This window comes from Dermochelys coriacea, chromosome 8, assembly GCF_009764565.3.
Source record: "Dermochelys coriacea isolate rDerCor1 chromosome 8, rDerCor1.pri.v4, whole genome shotgun sequence".
Lineage (NCBI taxonomy): Eukaryota > Metazoa > Chordata > Testudines > Dermochelyidae > Dermochelys > Dermochelys coriacea.
Genome location: NC_050075.1, coordinates 44,242,055 through 44,259,395, shown reverse-complemented (window position 1 = coordinate 44,259,395; position 17,341 = coordinate 44,242,055). Strand labels below are relative to the sequence as shown.

General features: G+C 45.0%; 1 protein-coding gene across 12 annotated transcripts in view; it reads left to right on the top strand.

Moving 5' to 3' along the window:
- PACS2 (phosphofurin acidic cluster sorting protein 2) overlaps positions 1-17,341 on the top strand; it is a 226,521-nt gene that overhangs the window by 97,688 nt on the left and 111,492 nt on the right. For 6 of the 12 annotated variants that reach the window (XM_043491455.1, XM_043491451.1, XM_043491450.1 and 3 more), the window contains 9 exons: positions 528-601; positions 3,122-3,202; positions 6,721-6,780; positions 8,593-8,750; positions 12,247-12,337; positions 14,038-14,112; positions 14,423-14,541; positions 15,935-16,070; positions 17,167-17,271. In XM_043491455.1, coding sequence (XP_043347390.1) covers positions 528-601; positions 3,122-3,202; positions 6,721-6,780; positions 8,593-8,750; positions 12,247-12,337; positions 14,038-14,112; positions 14,423-14,541; positions 15,935-16,070; positions 17,167-17,271 — 899 coding nt within the window. The remainder of the gene's footprint in view (positions 1-527; positions 602-3,121; positions 3,203-6,720; positions 6,781-8,592; positions 8,751-12,246; positions 12,338-14,037; positions 14,113-14,422; positions 14,542-15,934; positions 16,071-17,166; positions 17,272-17,341) is intronic. The other 6 variants (XM_043491454.1, XM_043491453.1, XM_038413218.2 and 3 more) reach the window with 3 other exon arrangements.

Sequence of the window (17,341 nt, the reverse complement as noted above, 5' to 3'; positions counted from 1 at the left end):
ATAGAGTGAGACAATTTACTTGGTGTATCATTTCAGTAAGGAACAGGATATTTTTTTCCCTCACCAGATTTGGTCCTGCATACCAGTTGTGCCTGGTTAAGGGAACAAATCCTGGGGAAGTGGGTAGCTTGAGTTGCCCCATGGGTAGAGGCTGAGTGATGCCCATTCCATCTTGGACTATATGCCAGCGGTCCCTACTTATTTTCTAAAGGGGTGGACATGCCAGACTGGCTCCCTGTTAGGGAAGGACTCACCTGCATGCCAACCTTCTCTACTTTGTGGTCAAATTTCCTGTCTGCTAGCTGAGTATTTCTCATCTTCCCTTTCTCTGTTGGAAGTTCTCATCCCACCTGTCCAGTGCAGCTAAAAGATACACCCTTAGTCTTCTCCCCAAATGTTCATATTCCTTGATTCTAGGAATGTTAGCCAGTGTGAATTTTTTGAAGTTTGCTCTCCTGAGCATCAAGGCTTCCCCTTCTTTCCAAAGGGAGACTTACAAGACTTTGTATGCTTTCCTTACTTTACAGATAACTATTCTGAAGAAGAGTATGAGAGCTTTTCTTCTGAGCAGGAAGCCAGTGATGATGCTGTTCAGGGACAGGTACTGTATGTGAAGCTGCTATTCAGTGCTCTACAAAGGATTTCTTCCCCAGAAGCACGTAAACTGATAATTGCTTTTTGCTTAACTTTTAACAAAATGTTTAGTTGGCTAAATAGTCCAGTGTACAAGCAACTCCTACCACTTCCTCATTGGGGGGTGGGGGTGAGAGGGGATCCAGGCCCAGGGATCCTTTAAACACAAGCCATATGTTGCTTCCCTTTAGTAGTTGCTGCTTCCCCCTTGGTCTCTTCACCTGATTCAGTTTTCTCTGTGTTCCCTGCTTGAGCAGGGTCTTGCAGGCTGCCTCACCTGGAGAGTTCCTCTGTCTTCCAACCCTCCCTCATCCCTCAGGTCCCAGCCAGGAACTGACGAGTTCATCTCCTGCAGCTCCTTTTAACTGGGCCTGCGGTGCTCTGATTGGCTCCCTCCCTGCAGCCTTTCTAGGCAGGCCTGGGGGACCCACCTTCGCCATTCCTTTTCTGGGGTAGGGTGTGGTAGGACCATGGAAAGCCCCTGCTGGAGGCCTCGAAGAACTTGTACACCTTGTCACAGGGCCCTAGAGCCTAGAATTAACATGGTCAATAACTTTTAAATCTATACTGCAGTGGGTAGTTGTATGTGGTGAGAGTATTTTTTTTCCCCAGTGTTTTCCCCTTCCTTTGAACTCTGTGCAAATTGGACATCCATGGATAGAAAGACAGTCACAACCGAGATCTCTGCTTCTTAAGCAGCCTTAGCCTCTGATGGGTCCAGTTGGGGCAAGAAAGATGGTGGAACTCTGCCACACTCCACCAATGTGAATTGCTGTAATGAGACACTGCTCATGATAGGTCGTGCAGATGTTCAAAATGGAACTGTGCAGCTCTGGGCTGAGCTCCTTGAGCTCTGGCTCCAACTTTTTGCTCTGCATCTTCAGTGTGTGGAGGTGAATAGATGGTGTCTCCTGAACGCCACCCATTTGTGGCACCAAAATGAGGGATCGCTTTCTGTAAATGGTCCGGTCTGTGGCCTTCCCTCTCCTTTTCTTACATGAAGGCCGAAATCATTGTCGACTTTTAAATGATGAATTACCAATAGGCCTCTGAGTTATTGTCTCACTGGCACAATGAGGCACTTGACACCTCTTCAGGGTATTCTGGGCTGTTTGCTGACTCCTCTTGGCACTGGGTGTTTCACTCACGTTTTGGGGTCTTTGCACCATTGCAGCTAGAGACTGATGTAAGTGAAAGCTGAGATTCCAGTGAACAGGATAGTGGCTTCAGAGAGGTGCTGGTATTTGTGTTGACGTGTCTGAGCCCTGGCTGCTCAGCAATATGCTGCACCCTTAGGGTTTAGTTCTGCCTGCCTTTTCATCACTCCCTTCTCTATGCAAGATCAGTAAAAATCCATAGCTGGTCTTTAGTCAGGGCTAAGTCTCTGCCTCCCCAGTTCTTAAAACCTTGCTGAAGGGAGCTACAGGTGAAGACTGAGGGCACGTCTACACTACAAGCTTAACTCGACCTATGTTACATCCACTAACAGCCCCCTCAGAAGTTACTGCAGTTTTTCATGTCCCCCCTGCCCTTCTTCTGTCGGTGGTGTGCGTCCTCATCAGGAGTGCTTCCACTGACTTAAGAGGGGCAGTGGAGGGTGCTGCAGCTGCTGCTACAGCAGGGGGCTGGGAGCCTAGAGGTTGGTTCAGAGTGGGGAGCCTGAGCATCAGCCGGGCTTTAGCTGGTGCCCCCCACCTATGCTGGGATGACAGCCAGGCATGGGGTTCGCGGCATGGAGCCTTCTTTCAGCCTTTGTCAATTTCATGGCTCCAGCGTGGGGTTGTAAAATTGACAAGAATGACAACCAACAGCTCGTGCAAGCTAAGCAATGTCTACACAGAAACTGCATCACCCTAACTACACTGTCATAAGCCCTATGCCTATCGTGGAGGTGAAGTTATGATGTCGATGTAGTAGGGCGCTTACATCAGCGGGAGAACATAACATAAGAATGACCATACTGGGTCAGACCAAAGGTCCATCCAGCCCAGTATCCTGTCTACCGACACTGGCCAATGCCAGGTGCCCCAGAGGGAGTGAACCTAACAGGTAATGAGCTAGTGATCTCTTTCTCCTGCCATCCATCTCCACCCTCTGACAAAGAGAGGCTAGGGACACCATTCCTTACCCATTCTGGCTAATAGCCATTAATGGACTTAACCTCCATGAATTTATCCAGTTCTTTTTTAAACCCTGTTATAGTCCTAGCCTTCACAACCTCCTCAGGCAAGGAGTTCTGCAGGTTGACTGTGCGCTGAGTGAAGACGAACAAGGGAGCAAGGCTGTAGTGCAGACACTGACATAATTAGGTCGACCTAACTCTGTAGTGTAGACCAGGCCTTAGCCAGTCTCTCCTGTTTACCTGTATAATACTAATCGCTCCCTGACACGTTTCGTTTCTGCAACAAAACATTTCGCATTATAATAATAAAACAGCCCTTGTTTGTTCTTGAGGCAAGTGTAAAATCTGATGACTCTTTCTGTGCAGGATTTGGACGATGATGAATATGAGCTGGGCAAGCCAAAGAAGCAGCGGAGATCGATAGTAAGAACGACGTCCATAACCAGGGTTGGTGGAAATTAGTTTTACTAACACTGAATGGGTTTGGCCAGAATGTGCATGCAGCTCAAGAGATTTACAGAGCTATTTACACAATGGTCCCAATGGCGAAATCAGATAATCACAGGAGGTGGGAAAGTCCAGAACTAAAATCTAGCCAAGTGATCAAAGTACCGATCAAACCACAGCAGATACTGACAGCCTTATCTGTGAGTACCATCTTGTATCACTTGTGTTGCCTGTAAGATGAGGACCCCCCTGAAAAATCATTTAAGGGTGAAATTGACTTAGTGCAGAGGCTAACACAAGATCCATGCATATGTAAGCCTCCGAGTAGGCTTGAAGTGGGTCATAGGCCTTTTGCTGGCCCTCTACATGAGGGTGAATTCAGCCCAGATGAGAATTCCAAAGTAAAATAATGGAGATGAGTTATGAAATAATCAAGTGGGTTAATGTAAGATGGCATTAAGTGGCGTTGATGCAAGATGGCATGTGTGTAGTTCAGGCTGTAGGACTCGTCATATACTATTGTCTGGTAAATGATATGCAGTTACATACTGTCATAATATATGCACACATGGGGGCAGAGTTAAATTTTAGCATAAAACCTTAACTTGCCTTTGAGTGCTGCAGCCTTTTTTTGTATACAGTATTTGTGCCATATACAAAATTACAATAACCCTAGGTATTGAGATAAATACCTTTATTGCAGCAACCATGGAATAAGCAGGATTTACTTTGGACCTTAGAGTAGGTCTGAAGGGCAGTCTACACACATCTACCTCCACTAGCACTGTTTCTGACATCAAACATCTGAGAGAGTTCTGATTAGGCCACATTTTTTCAAATAAAAGGAATCTGCCACCAAAAGAAGTTTCTTCTTCCCCTAAATGAGGATCACGAAAAATCATCAGATGCTGATTTACTAGCGGTTCAGGCCTGGATCAGTGACAGTTTTAGGATCTTTTTAAATATCTTGTGACAGAATTATGCATCTTGACCAGTAAGTAATGCAGCTTTCTCATGACATAAATCATTTGTTTCTAGTCCTGGCATGTAATCAGATATTGGATCTGAAAACTGCAATCCCATAACTGAATAAAAAAATCATAAAAGCTGCATTTTCTAAACTAATATTTCTGTTAACTTTTTTTCACAGAGGAAGAGGCTCATATGTTAACTAATAAGGCAGCCTGGCCTTAGAGGCAGAACAGTACTTAAAAAGAATAAAAACTTATGAGAGAACTTTCTAAATAGACTTTGTCTAGACTCTTTGGTGCTTGCAGAATATGACGGTGGAGGGGGGAGAAGGACGCATCTTGGAAAGCTGAGTTTGAGATGGCCTGCGTAACTCGAGATGACGCCGCCCCTTGACAAAGATGGTTATCCATCCGCAGACTTATGTCAGTGAACAATTTATACCACAATTTGCGCCGTTCTATAATTATACCCTACACAGCACATATTTATGAAAACAGTTGCAGCCTGCATTTCACAAACCAGGGTATAAATTCACTTGTTTAAAGGGAACTGTGCATCTAGTGGCTTTGTTATGGTCATCCTAAACTCGTAACTAAAAACTGTACCTAATAGTATCCACACCATGGTGTATGTAGATAATGCCAAGAACTTGTAGGTAGGGCCTACCAAATTCACAGCCATGAAAAACCCATCACAGACTATGAAATCTCATCTCTTGTGTGCTTTTACCCTGTACTATACAGATTTCACGGGGGAGACCAGTGTTTCTCAAATTAGGGGTCCTGACCCAAAAGGGAGTTGCGGGGGGGGGGGGGATGTTGCCACCCTTAATTCTGCACTGCCTTCAGAACTGGGCAGCCGGAGAGTGGTGGCAGTTGGCTGGATGCCCAGCTCTGAAGGTAGCACCCGCCCAGCAGCAGCACAGAAGTAAGAGTGGCAGTGCAATATCGTACCATGCCACCCTTACTTCTGCGCTGCTGCCTTCAGAGCTGGGCGGCCGGAGAGTGGCAGCTGCTGACTGAGGGCCCAGCTGTGCAGGGAGCAGTGCAGAAGTCAGGGTGGCAATACCACCATGCCGTCCTTACTTCTGAGCTGCTTCTGGTGGTGGCTCTGCCTTCAGAGCTTGGCAGTACTGCAGCTTTTCTCTCCACCCCCCCCCACCACGCCCCCCCCACATATTAACCTGGCCACCCTCCCACAACTCCTTTTTGGTCAAGACTCCTATAATTACAACACTGTGCAATTTCAGATTTAAATAGCTGAAATCATGAAATGTATGATTTCTAAAATCCAATGACCATGAAATTGACCAAAATGGACTGTGAATTTGGTAAGGCCCTACTTATAGGCAAAGGTTTTCAAAAATTTCCTGAGGTCATATTTAGGCATGTTTAATTTTTTTCAGAAGGTTGGTAGGAGCTGCTGAATGCCCAGCACTTCTGAGAATCGGGCAGGTGCTTAAATATAGAATTAAAAGTCCAACTTCAGGCTCCTCTTTTTGAATCTCTCGGCTAGACTGTTTGAACACAGACACTAGAAGTTGCAGGGAGGGAAATAGCCAGCAAAATGAGTAACTAGTCTTCACTTTCCTTTGCTTTCCTCCATTCAGAATCGCTGCTGCTCTTACATAGTTCAGCTAGCTCATGCCAGTTCTCTCAGGAGGTCTAGTGAAAACATGAATGGGCCAAAGTTTTGCAAAACTTGTTTGCTAAAGCCAAACATCCCAGGATTGTTTAACACTCTGCAGAAGTTAAGATTAGTTTCATCCTGCTGCAGGCTGGGGGTTTATAGGTTTTGGTAGAAATTAGGCAAAACCCAGCGCTTTGGGTTGTATTGTTTTGAGTGAAGCTCTGCATTCAGAGCTCAGGAGGTGCAGATTCTGGCAAGCCAAAAGGTTTGTCCAACACTAGGACCAACACCCCTCCCTCCCTCCCCCCCCCCAAGTCGCAAAGCTCCATTGTTAGGGTAAAATACTCTGACAAGATGAACTGCAGATCTTTGCTATGGAACCAACTTTCCAGTCACCCACGTGGGGGAAACTGGGACACCCCCATCAACTGTAAGAGTTTGTGTGAAAACTCCCTGCTCCCTTGTGAAAAAGGGTCAGTTGTATCTCTGAAGGCAGGTGGAACTTCTGCATTAAGGAAGCAGAAAAACAACCTCAAGTACTCACTATATTCGTCAGCTTGTGACTAACTGGCAGGCTAAAAAATTTTGTCTTTCCACTAGATACATAAATACATGGCTAGCTGAGTGCAATATTTAATGTATGTTGGGGGCCCATAGAGGTGCAATAAGGCTAAACCAGTCAGGGCTGGAACTGAGATGTTGTGAACATGGATAGGATAACATGTAGCATGGGGAATTCTGATCTGCTTGGGGAATGGCACATAGGTAGGTGGAAGGGCAGGGGTACTCCTTGGTTTGTGGCTCAGCCCCATACATGGTTCTACCTAGGAGCAGTCAGTGTATCCATTTTTAGCTGTGGTGGTGCGCCTGTGCATTCCTTCTTGCCGTATTTATGTAAAAGTGTTCTTGACTTACAGCAACAAAACTTCAAGCAGAAAGTGGTGGCGTTGCTGAGAAGGTTTAAAGTCTCTGAAGAGGTAAGTTAGTTAACACTCATACCTCAGACATGCTCATTCAACTGCTTTATGGGTTCAGCTTATTTTCAGGCTGTTTTTCCTCCTTTCTCTCTTTTTTGCTTTCCTTCCTTCTCACATCTGTACTGGGAATTATCCCGAGTTCCCCAGTGACTTTGCCCAACATTCTGAAGCTTTGTTTGGACCTCAGTTGGACAGGGCCGGTTCAGCGCTAACTTCAAAAAGCCATCAAGATTTTCTGGATGCGGTTTTGTCAAAGATTTAAAAGACACTTGTGCACCCACTTGCTTACAGACTGGTTTGTAATTATACGTGACCCTTTCAAAGACTAGTAGTCTGGTGTTTGTTGCCCATTAAGTTAGATTGCAGTTTTTCTTATTGCCCTTATTATAAAAGATTAGCAAAATATGCTGAGGAAACAAAAAAAATCCCCAAGACAGTAAACCATCTAGTGAAAGCTGAAAAAAGACGACAGAGACATAAAAGAAAATGTAAGAAAACTTTTAAAAATCATCCGATGCAAGTGCAGCCCGACAGTTCACACAATTTGAACTGCCCCATCCATATGAAACACACCAAACACAACCACCTTGGCCCCGTAGAGGTAAATAAATGGTCCCACAGGAAAATAACTAGCCAGATGATTCCGCTGAAAGCAACTCATTCCACCTTGGTTCTTTATTTTTCCAAACATAGCTGCTAAGGGAAAATAAGGCACTTGACCCCTCTGGTGCCCCAAGCTGTTGGGTTCCCCATATCTCATGGCACCAAGTAAACATCCTTGTCAAAATCACTGTTCCCTTGCTATCCAGTCCTTAAGTAATCCTTCCATCTGTAAAGTACTGTTCCATAGACTCTCACTCCAGCCATGTTGGCCTCCATACAGAACCCGTGCTCTGTAAGAGGCCACCTGTTTGTAGCAGATGCAATACCTGCAAAATAGACTGTTCTTCCATGGATGGAATGCCCTAAATTTACCCCTCCCACCACCTTTCATTCCTGTTCCTACTAAGGAAGAACAACTCCGCAGGAATAGTATTGTAGCTGAGATCTGGGCTAGCTGCACTGCTGCTGTTCAGGAGAGAGCACCCTCTAGTGCTGGCTTTAGGATTGGCACCAGACTGCGCCCATCTCAAGATCCTACTCCAACTGTAGATGTTTTGTTCCTGTCAGTCTCTCACATGTGAGGAAGCTGATGGAAGCTTTGGTTTATGGACTTTCTACTAGATTTTTGTTAACAGTCAGTTTGCTAATGAGGGAAATCCCATCTGGATATAATCTTTTATTCCTTTAATTGCTTGCAAATAATGCAATGAAATAAGTCAGAAGAAGCTGGAGAGTCCATTCAAGGTTAGATGACCTGAATAGAATACAAGATGGACTATTATGTACTTTTTGTACTGTTGATAGAATATTTATAATTGGCTCATACTCTAAAGTTACATTTATAAAAGGGCTGTTAAATGATCAGTAAATATTTTTAATAACTAGTTAAAGATTCTTAGTCCGACAGGTGAATAGGTTGCTTATAACATCTATAACCCCTTTTACTGATATGCTTATAAATCATCTACAATACAGACATGAGCTGTGCGTAAAAGGCTTAAACATCTATGAACCCTTTATAACCTATAAATGGAACTCGCATACAGAGTGACTCAGTGACATATTCTGAGATTGGCCTGAATTTTGGGGGTTAACAGAAATACCAGCCTGTTGTACAGCAGTCGCTGTGTGTGCTGAGATGACTTGGGATGGATCTGTCTCCTAATCATTTCTGCGCTGCCTGGTTGTATCCACGTGTCTTGTGCTTAGGTTCTGGATTCAGAGCAGGACCCAGCAGAGCATGTGCCAGAAGTGGAGGAAGACTTGGACCTTCTGTACGATACACTGGATATAGACAACCCCAGTGACAGTGGCCCTGAAATGGAAGATGACGACAGTGTCCTCAGCACTCCTAAACCAAAGTTAAAGTAAGAGAATTGGGCTCTGGTGTCGGTATGGGCTTGAAGAAGCCATAGGTAAAATTAACTGGTTAAGAAACAAAACAATGTTTGGCTGCTGAAGTGCTCTACAGCTTCCATTTCCAGCTAAGAGTTTGGAAATATTTTTTTTGGAAGTGAGGGGGAATTGAAAATGAATCCACTCTTACACCATTTATAATTACAGGTTACATTTATTCCATTCCTACTTTCCTATTCTCCTTGACCTGGCAATGGGTCACGGTATGTATTTTAACCACAGCATGAAAGATTTTCACATGCTGGCAAGAGTTTACATCTTACCCCATTAGCCCTGCTCTCACCACATCCTTTTGTTAAGTGTGCTGCCTGGTCTTATGCATTGCAGACAGAACAGAGGAGGGTGCTATTTGATGTCTATGTCAGACAGATGGAGGTGCAAAGTGCTCATTGGCAGTAAGTGGAACTAAAAACTATATGCACATATCCCCCTGCTGGGGAAGAGGAAGAGAGGATGGGAGAAGAATGCCCCAGATGGAATCAGACCAGAACCAGCAGCAATTGAAAGTCGAGAGAGGCCAGGCTGTGAGGGAGGGTATGGTAGGTCCAGGCGGAGGAGGGTGAATTATGGGAAAGGTGTTAGATGCCATTGTGAGATGGCTTCAGTGGAGTGGAAAAGGTAGAAACCAGATCAGGGGTGGAGTTGGAGGAGCGGAACTTGAAGCAGTGGTTGTCAAGGGCACTGTCAATGAATTTAGAGGAGAAAGGAGATGGGCAGTGGCTGGAGAGGCAGGTGAAGTCCAGAAGGGCGCTTTGCTGATGGGGTTGATTGGGGCACGCCTAGATTTTGAGGGGAGCAAGCTAATCAAGAAGACAGCAAATGGAAGGGAAGGTAGTAGCCAGGTGGGGATTATGTTGAGGTGAGTGGAGGGGTTTGGGGGAGAGAGCAGACAAGGAGCCATGGGATTGGGGAGAATGAGGCTGTTGGAAGCTGCAGAGGCAGGGAGAAGGAAAGCCAAGGGAGATCTTGTAAAGTTGTGTCTTTGAAAAAGGTGGCAAGACCGTGTGTGGGAGGGATGGTTTCAATGGGGAATCAAAGGCAGGAAATGAGTGCCAGGAGAAGTGTTTTGCAATGAGTATGCCAGGCCTGACAGAGGAGAGAACCTAGTATCATTTAATGTTCCGATGATGAAAAGCTAGCAATCCAGTGAGTCAGTATTGTCTGTGTTGAATGGATTAAATGCCAGCTAGCTGATAGGTTGCAAAATATAATTGTTAATTGGGGAATGATCAACTAGAAGGGCTGAGAATCTGTTCCTGGTCAATGCTATTCAGTATTTTGTGAATGAACTGGAAGAAAATGTAAAGTCTATTGCTGACAGTTTGCAGGTGATGACAGACTGGTGGCAGGTAAGTTACTAGGACAGGTTGCTTGTAGAAGGACCTAGACCACTTGGTAAACTGGGCAAAGTCAGATATCTACCTTCATGTGGTCAAATGCAAGGTCTTACATCTACGAACTAAAAATATAGGATATACCTAAAGAATGGGGGACTAAATTATGTCAAGAAATGATTCTGCAAAGGGCTTGCGGGTGATGGTGGGTACATTGAAAGCTTGTGTTCAGTTGATTGGTGCTGGGGTTAAAAGGGCCAACTTGGCATTTGGATATAAGGGAATATCGAATAGGAAGATACTATTACCTCTTCATGCAGCATTAAGGAAACTGTTTCTGGAAGCCTGCGTTCATTCCGGTGTCTACATTTTACAAGAAGGTTGAAAAATTGGAGGATTTATAAAGCTAAATGATTTCCAGAATGGAAAACATCTCTAAAATGAGAGACTATTATACATTATGATCAAGTAACCACTTAACCTTCTTTGTTAAACCAAGTACCTGTGTTGGTAGAAGATCTGATAATAGATGGTTCTTTAACCTATAAGACAAAGGCATGACAAGAGCCATTGGCTGTTAGCTAAGCTACATAAGTTCAAACTGAAAATAAGGTGCAGATTTTTAAAACTGAGGCTGATTTAACTATCAGAACAGATTTGAGAATTTACTATACCTCTTGGCAATCATTTTAAGTTAAATCAAGACTGGATGTATGTCTAAATGATACATTCTAGCTCAGCCACAAGTTTTGGGGGGCTTGGTGCAGGTCTCACAGCATGAAGCTCTATGGCCTGTTATATAAAAGGTTGAACTGGATGATCACAGTGCCAAGAGGATAAAAATCTATTTAAATTTCATTTCAATTTGACAAGTCACTTTAAGGCCTGAAGTTGTTATAAGCTTTGTGGCTCGAAAGCTTCTCTTTCACCACCAGAAGTTGGTCCAATAAAAGATATTACCTCAACCACCTTTTCTCTATTGTCTATTAAAATAAATTAAATGCTAAATCAGTTACTTCTCATAGACTTTAATGAGTTAAAAACTGCTTTTTTTTTATATAGTCAGGGGACAACATCTCTAGCTTTTTGGGTCAGCCTTTATAAATATGGCACAGTGTCAAGTACCGCGTTATGTACAGTCTTTATAATAGTGTGAATGCTGGAGTACACTTTTTTCCTTATGTCAGTACAGTACTTCCAGTTCATATACTCTTTACACTAAATCTAGTGTAAAGAGTATATGAATCCAGTCAGCAAGTTCTAAAGGTTATACCAACCGTGAGAATGGACTTTCCTTGGGAAAATAACTAAAAAGTACAAACAGAAAAAAAAAATTAAGATTATCTACGTGCTGATGTAAATCATGATGAAAAGTGGTGAGTTAAATCCATCCATCCTGCCATGGTGGTCCCTTCTGGCCTTAACACCTATGAAATTTCAGGTTGAGGGACATCTACACGTCTTCAGGGCTTTCTCCAGAGGGGGTCAGAAACACAGGAGCAGGATTGGTGAAGCAGATTTTGAGCATGATCCAGGTTGCAGGGGCAGATTTTTCAGTGGACGAGAGAGACAGTGGGAGTGGAGGGAATTGGCAATGGAGTCAGCAGGGGAAAGGGGGACTGAGTGGTATAGAAGCCATGGACATGGTGGGTTAGAAGTCGAAGAGCTGGGGGATGCGGGGGGGAGTTGAAAGAAATGAGGATGAAGTGCAGGGAGGAAAGAGAGTAGATCTGACTTTCATTCCACATAGTTTAAAAATCTGAATTAATCCTGAGACCAGTCATCTGAGGTGGGCATGCAAGAGCTCCACTTTTACAGAGTGGTACACTTAGAAGTAAGGGACTGGCTCATGGTTGCAGTCAGTCACTAGCAGAGCTAGAATCAGGATCCCAGGTATCCTGATTCCCGTTCCCATGCTCGAACTATCAAACTCTACTCTCCTTTCTCCCACCGACACAAATGGCAGCTGCTAACAAACCCCTATGAACTAATGGGGGGGGGGGGCAATTAGACCCTCTGGATATCTGTCTGATTACAGATTAGGAGTGTGGGAGAAGTGGCCATTGGTTTCTTTCCCAGCAGATGACCATATCTTCTGTCTATCTTGTCTTAGACCATATTTTGAAGGCCTGTCACACTCCAGCTCTCAGACAGAAATTGGTAGCATCCACAGCATCAGAAGCCAAAGAGAGCCATCAAGTCCTGTAAGTCACTGTTTCCAAAGGGTTATTTATTGGCAGAATGACGTTGCTACAGCACGGTGTACTCTCCCCAGCCAAAAAGCAACATTTCAACTGAAATTAATTTACACTAGCCAGGCAATATTAACCTGCCATGTAGTTGAATGTGTTCAACCTTGATGTTCGTGCTGAGCTGTAATTCATGCCAATACCAGCCTCTTTCTTTGTATCTAATTCTGCCTAGCTGGTGAGTGAGACATGAATCCAGTGCTAAGAGAGCCTGAGTAAATTTAAAAAGCAGAGTTGCAGAAGTTTGAGTTTCCCATGGCAGTAACTTAGACTGCATGTTTTGCCCATTATTTACGCTGTTAAAAGGTTTAGTAAACAATCCTACATTCAATTCCACATAAGAACCGGAGTAGCAAATGTTTCCTGTAGGAACCTTAACTGCTTGAGCATTGCATGCATGTGTCTGTTTAAAACATTCAGATAGCAGTGCCCATCGGGGCAACCACACCCCATCTATGCCCTCTTGTGGGGCACCTGACTTGTATATGGGAAGGGTTGGATGCCATCCTAAATGCACCACAGTTGTGTATGACCTCTGTAGTCAGGACAGGACTCAGAGGTGCTCTCAGGTGTATATGAAGTAGGGCTTTGTTCACAGGCAGGAGTAGTTTTAGTTGGTGTTGGGATTCGGTACCTACAACCCTTCAGACTGAACTAAGAGGTGGTAGTGTGTCTGCCTTGGCATGGCTCCAGGGTGGGCGGAGAGGGGTTGCTTCTTAAAGGAAACTGTTTTGGGGGAAAGGTGCTGTTGTGTAGATGGCGTCTTGGGTTTTGATGTGAACAATCAGGCTTTGTCTGCTCTCCTTTGACAAGAAGCCCCATAAGAAAGGTCTTGGTGCAGCCAACACTCTGCCCCCAGCACCTGCTTCAGTCTTCCAAGCAGCAGCATCCCTGTGAACCATGCATGTTTGTACCTCATGTGTGACTCCGTCTCTGGCAGAATCAGACCCTGTCCATTAAGGAAGCCAGTGGAGCCGACGGAGCAGGGGTGTTGAAGGCAGGCTGCTGTGTGCTGTTGAGCCCTCAGTATCAGTTGATGTTTAACCCTGGGCAGTATCAAAACCACTGCTGGAGGCCTTGTGGGGGTTGGGATCTCTGCGGAAAGGGGCTTTCCTTGACAAGAGTTTGCCAGGCCATCTTCTATAATGGCTTCCTAATTGACAGGTGTTTTTAGTGAATCATTTCATTGTTTAAATTCAAGATCTGAGGGCGGTTCAGGTTCTGCGTATGTTAGCTTTGGACTGGCAAGGTAGTGACCATCTAAACCTCCTGTGAATACTGCCCAGCAGCCCTCCATTGTGATATCTGGCTTGGAAGCAGTGAGGTATAAAGTGCACATCTGTAGGGGGCGCTGTATGCTCTAGTGCAGGGGTTCTCAACCTTTTCTTTCTGAGGCCCTCCAACAAAATCCCAAATGAATTAATGGGGGCAAAAACTCCACAGCCCATCTGTGCTACAATAACTGGTCTTCTGCATAGAAGAGCCAGGGTTGATGTTAAGGGGTAGCAAACAGGGCAGTTGCCCAGAGCCCCACAAAGCTAAGTTGTTTGGGCTTCAGCCCTGCTTGGCAGACCCCCTGAAACCTGCTCATGGCCCCCGGTTGAGAACCACTGCTCTAGTGTGCCATGCTTTGACGACTTTATCTTGCCAAACAGGTAGAAGTGCCTGAAAAGACAAAGAGCCTTGGAAGCAAACATCCAGGCGACAGTATCTCTGACACTGTGTCTTGCGTAAGTTTAAAAACTCATTTGGTAATGTTCATCCAGTAGTTTTTCACTATCCGTCATACACTGGGTGGGCTTTGTCTATATCATCATGGCAAAGCCCAAAGGGACATAGCCTTGCAGATCAGTCTCTAGCTAACTTCTTAAGATGGTCTGGCTGGGGGTTCAGTTTATGTCCATTCCTGGTGATCTTATTACACCATGAAAGCTTTTGTTGTTAGTAGCTGATGTGGGCGGAACATGATTGGTGTATGTGCTAGAGCCAGGGAGAGCAGAGGATTTCTATGGCTTTTCAAATCACTATTTGTGTTGGTAGGAACCTAGCCAGCAAGACTCCCAGGAAGCAGAACTCTCCACGCTGGATGTATTCATTGAGAAGCTCCCACCAAGTGGAAAAATCACCAAGACAGAGTCTCTCATTATTCCTTCCACCAGGTAACACCCCAAGCAGCAGTAGCAGCAGGCATCGCATCTGCTATAGGAACTGGCTAAGATGCTATGGAAAGGCTTCATCTTTTATATAGTGCACCACTTCAGTTTATGCAGCAAGGGTAGTCAGCTGTCTTTGGTCACACTTATCTGACCCCCATTACATAATATCTAAGCGCCTCCTCAGTCCTGTGAGGTAGAGCAGTATTCAGCCCCTGGAATAAGGGTCTCATTTCATCAACAGAGGCTATGTCTGCAGGATTGGTGTGATGGTCTCCCTTCCACGCTTCCTCAGTTGGGATGGTAGCTGGCTGGGACTTGACTCCTTGAGGGCACATCAAGGTGGGTGTGGATGGGGTAGAAGCTGGGAGGTGCAGTTCTCAGGGACTGACTCCAACCTGCAGGATGCCTGGGATGGAAGGAGTGGAGGGATTGCAGGTTATGTGGAATATTGAATTGAATCATGTTCTGACAATCAGATCCCTTTTGAGAAGTGTCATGGTGGACAGCCAAAATTATTAGTCTCTTCTGACAATGTGACCATCAAGCTGAAAGATCAGATGTTCCTTATGAACTGCTCTTGGAAGTAGACACAGTCACTTACCAGTTCCTATTGGCTTGTAGTGGTGACAGCTGTTTGGTCTATGGGTAATAAGGTGCTGGATCTCACTCCAGTTCCTAGCGGACCGATGTCATTTGCTTCATGGGTCAATTTCTTGGGGAGGACATGGTCCTTTAATTGATATTATTTGATGATGGAATGTGATTAATTTTGTGGCTTAGTTTGAAAAATCCCCTTGATAAATTAAAACTGATAGGCAGTAATTGGCTCCCTTGTAGGCATTCTTAGAAAAGAGGCCAAGAACTGAATAAGCCATGGAAAATCTGCTATCTCCCCACTAGAGGTGATGGGCTCTCCATGGTGGGTGATGTGTGTTGGCAGGGCAAAGGGGAGGATGTTTCCATTGCTGTTTCCTGTATTCTAATGGCTGGGACCTTAGGTCCCAGGGCTGCTAATCCAAAGACATTCACCAATACTAACATCACACACCAGACAAAGTTTATATACAAATGATTTATTAAAAAATTGAAGTGATCTAGCTGCCTTGTTTGTCCTACAGGGCAGTTTGAAGTCACTGGGGTTAGAGTAGCTTGGATTTCAGAGCTACCTTCAATGAGTATTTCTTAAGTCTATAGTCTTAAGCAAAGTGCTAGACATTCCTCTGGGGGGGCAGGTTCATAAACTATGGAGGGGCAGGAGGCCTCTTGGGCTGTTGGTGGGTCTCTGACCTGAGCACACTATGCAGAATCCCCTTGATGCAGCTCAGGATAACCCTTCTGACAAACAGCTTCTCTCTGATCCTGAGTGAACGGTGACTGTGTAACCATTACAATTTAGCAGGCCAGAAGGGAAGCAAACTGGTCGTCGTGGAAGAAGCACTTCATTGAAGGAAAGGCAGCCAGCGAGGCCACAGAATGAGAGGGCAAACAGCCTGGACAATGAGCGCTCTCCAGACACCAGGCACCACCTGCAGGTGAGATGATCTCCACCCCCTTCACAGCCTTTCACTGTTCATCCTTCTCCAAAACATCCCCTGTGGCTCATGTTCCACTCGCCCTCTCCCCTCTGAAGGCCAGGGATGTGGCTCCACCACTACACGATGAGTTGAATTTTTTTCTCAGTTGATATCCCATTTTCTGTCTATTTTTGCTGCTTTTGGTTAGTTTTTTGCTTTATATCAACTAGGATGAGACTGAAAGACTGTGGGGCAAATGGCAGCAAAAAGAAATAAATGGTGCTCTCAAGACTACCCCCAGGAAATGCCTAGTCTGAAAGAGAGGGGTTCCCTAAGGTGATCCAGTGTCCATAGCACAAGGAGGGAAACAAAGCCCTCAGAAGTCCTCAGACTACAGCAAGCCCTCAGAATCTGGGTCAGCTGACCCAGTCTCACGTTAAAGAGCTGAAAAGGGCAGCGTAGACATTTCCGCTTGGGCTGGAGCCTGGGCTCGGAGACCCCACCCCCCTCGCTGGGTTCCAGAGCCCAGACTTGAGCTCAAGTGGGAATGGCCACACTGCTGGTTTTAGCCAGACTCTGCAAGCCAGAGCCAGTTGACCGGGGCTCTGAGATTCACTGCCACAGGTTGTTTTGCAATGTAGATGTACCCAAAGTGGTGTTTTAGCAAAGTCCCTACTCCGTGTCCTGGGACTTTTATTAGCCACAGTATTTGGTAATATTGGACCCAGAAAAAAAAATTATTAAAAATCTAGCCCCCCAGCAGGGACTGTAGTTGATATTGGTTGATATAAAACGACTTTATTGTTGTGTCCTTTTATCATCACGGAATCACTGACAAAACAAATCCTAGCTACTTCAGTAGTTTGTGGAATATGTGCTTTGGAAACGTTACTGGGTCTCTGCCTCATCATGCGGTAGAGCTCCCAGCTTCTGTAAAAAAACAAAAATAAAAACAGGGCTCTTGGAAGTGATGAAATAGAACATAGTCTTATTTGTATCTTTCATACAGAGCATCTCAGAGCACTTCACAAAACTAACACCGCTGGTTCAGATCTATGGCCAGTTTGTCCCACTGTTCCATTCTCTGTTTGCGGGGGTTTTTTTGTATTCACAGATTCCAAGGAAAACTGTGTATGATCAGTTGAATCACATCCTGATTTCTGATGACCAGCTACCAGAAAATATTATTCTTGTCAATACTTCAGACTGGCAAGGCCAGGTAAGTGCAGGAGAACAGATACTGAGCCTAGGTTTCCCTGCAGGCAATTTCTGTTGCTGTTTGTTTGTAC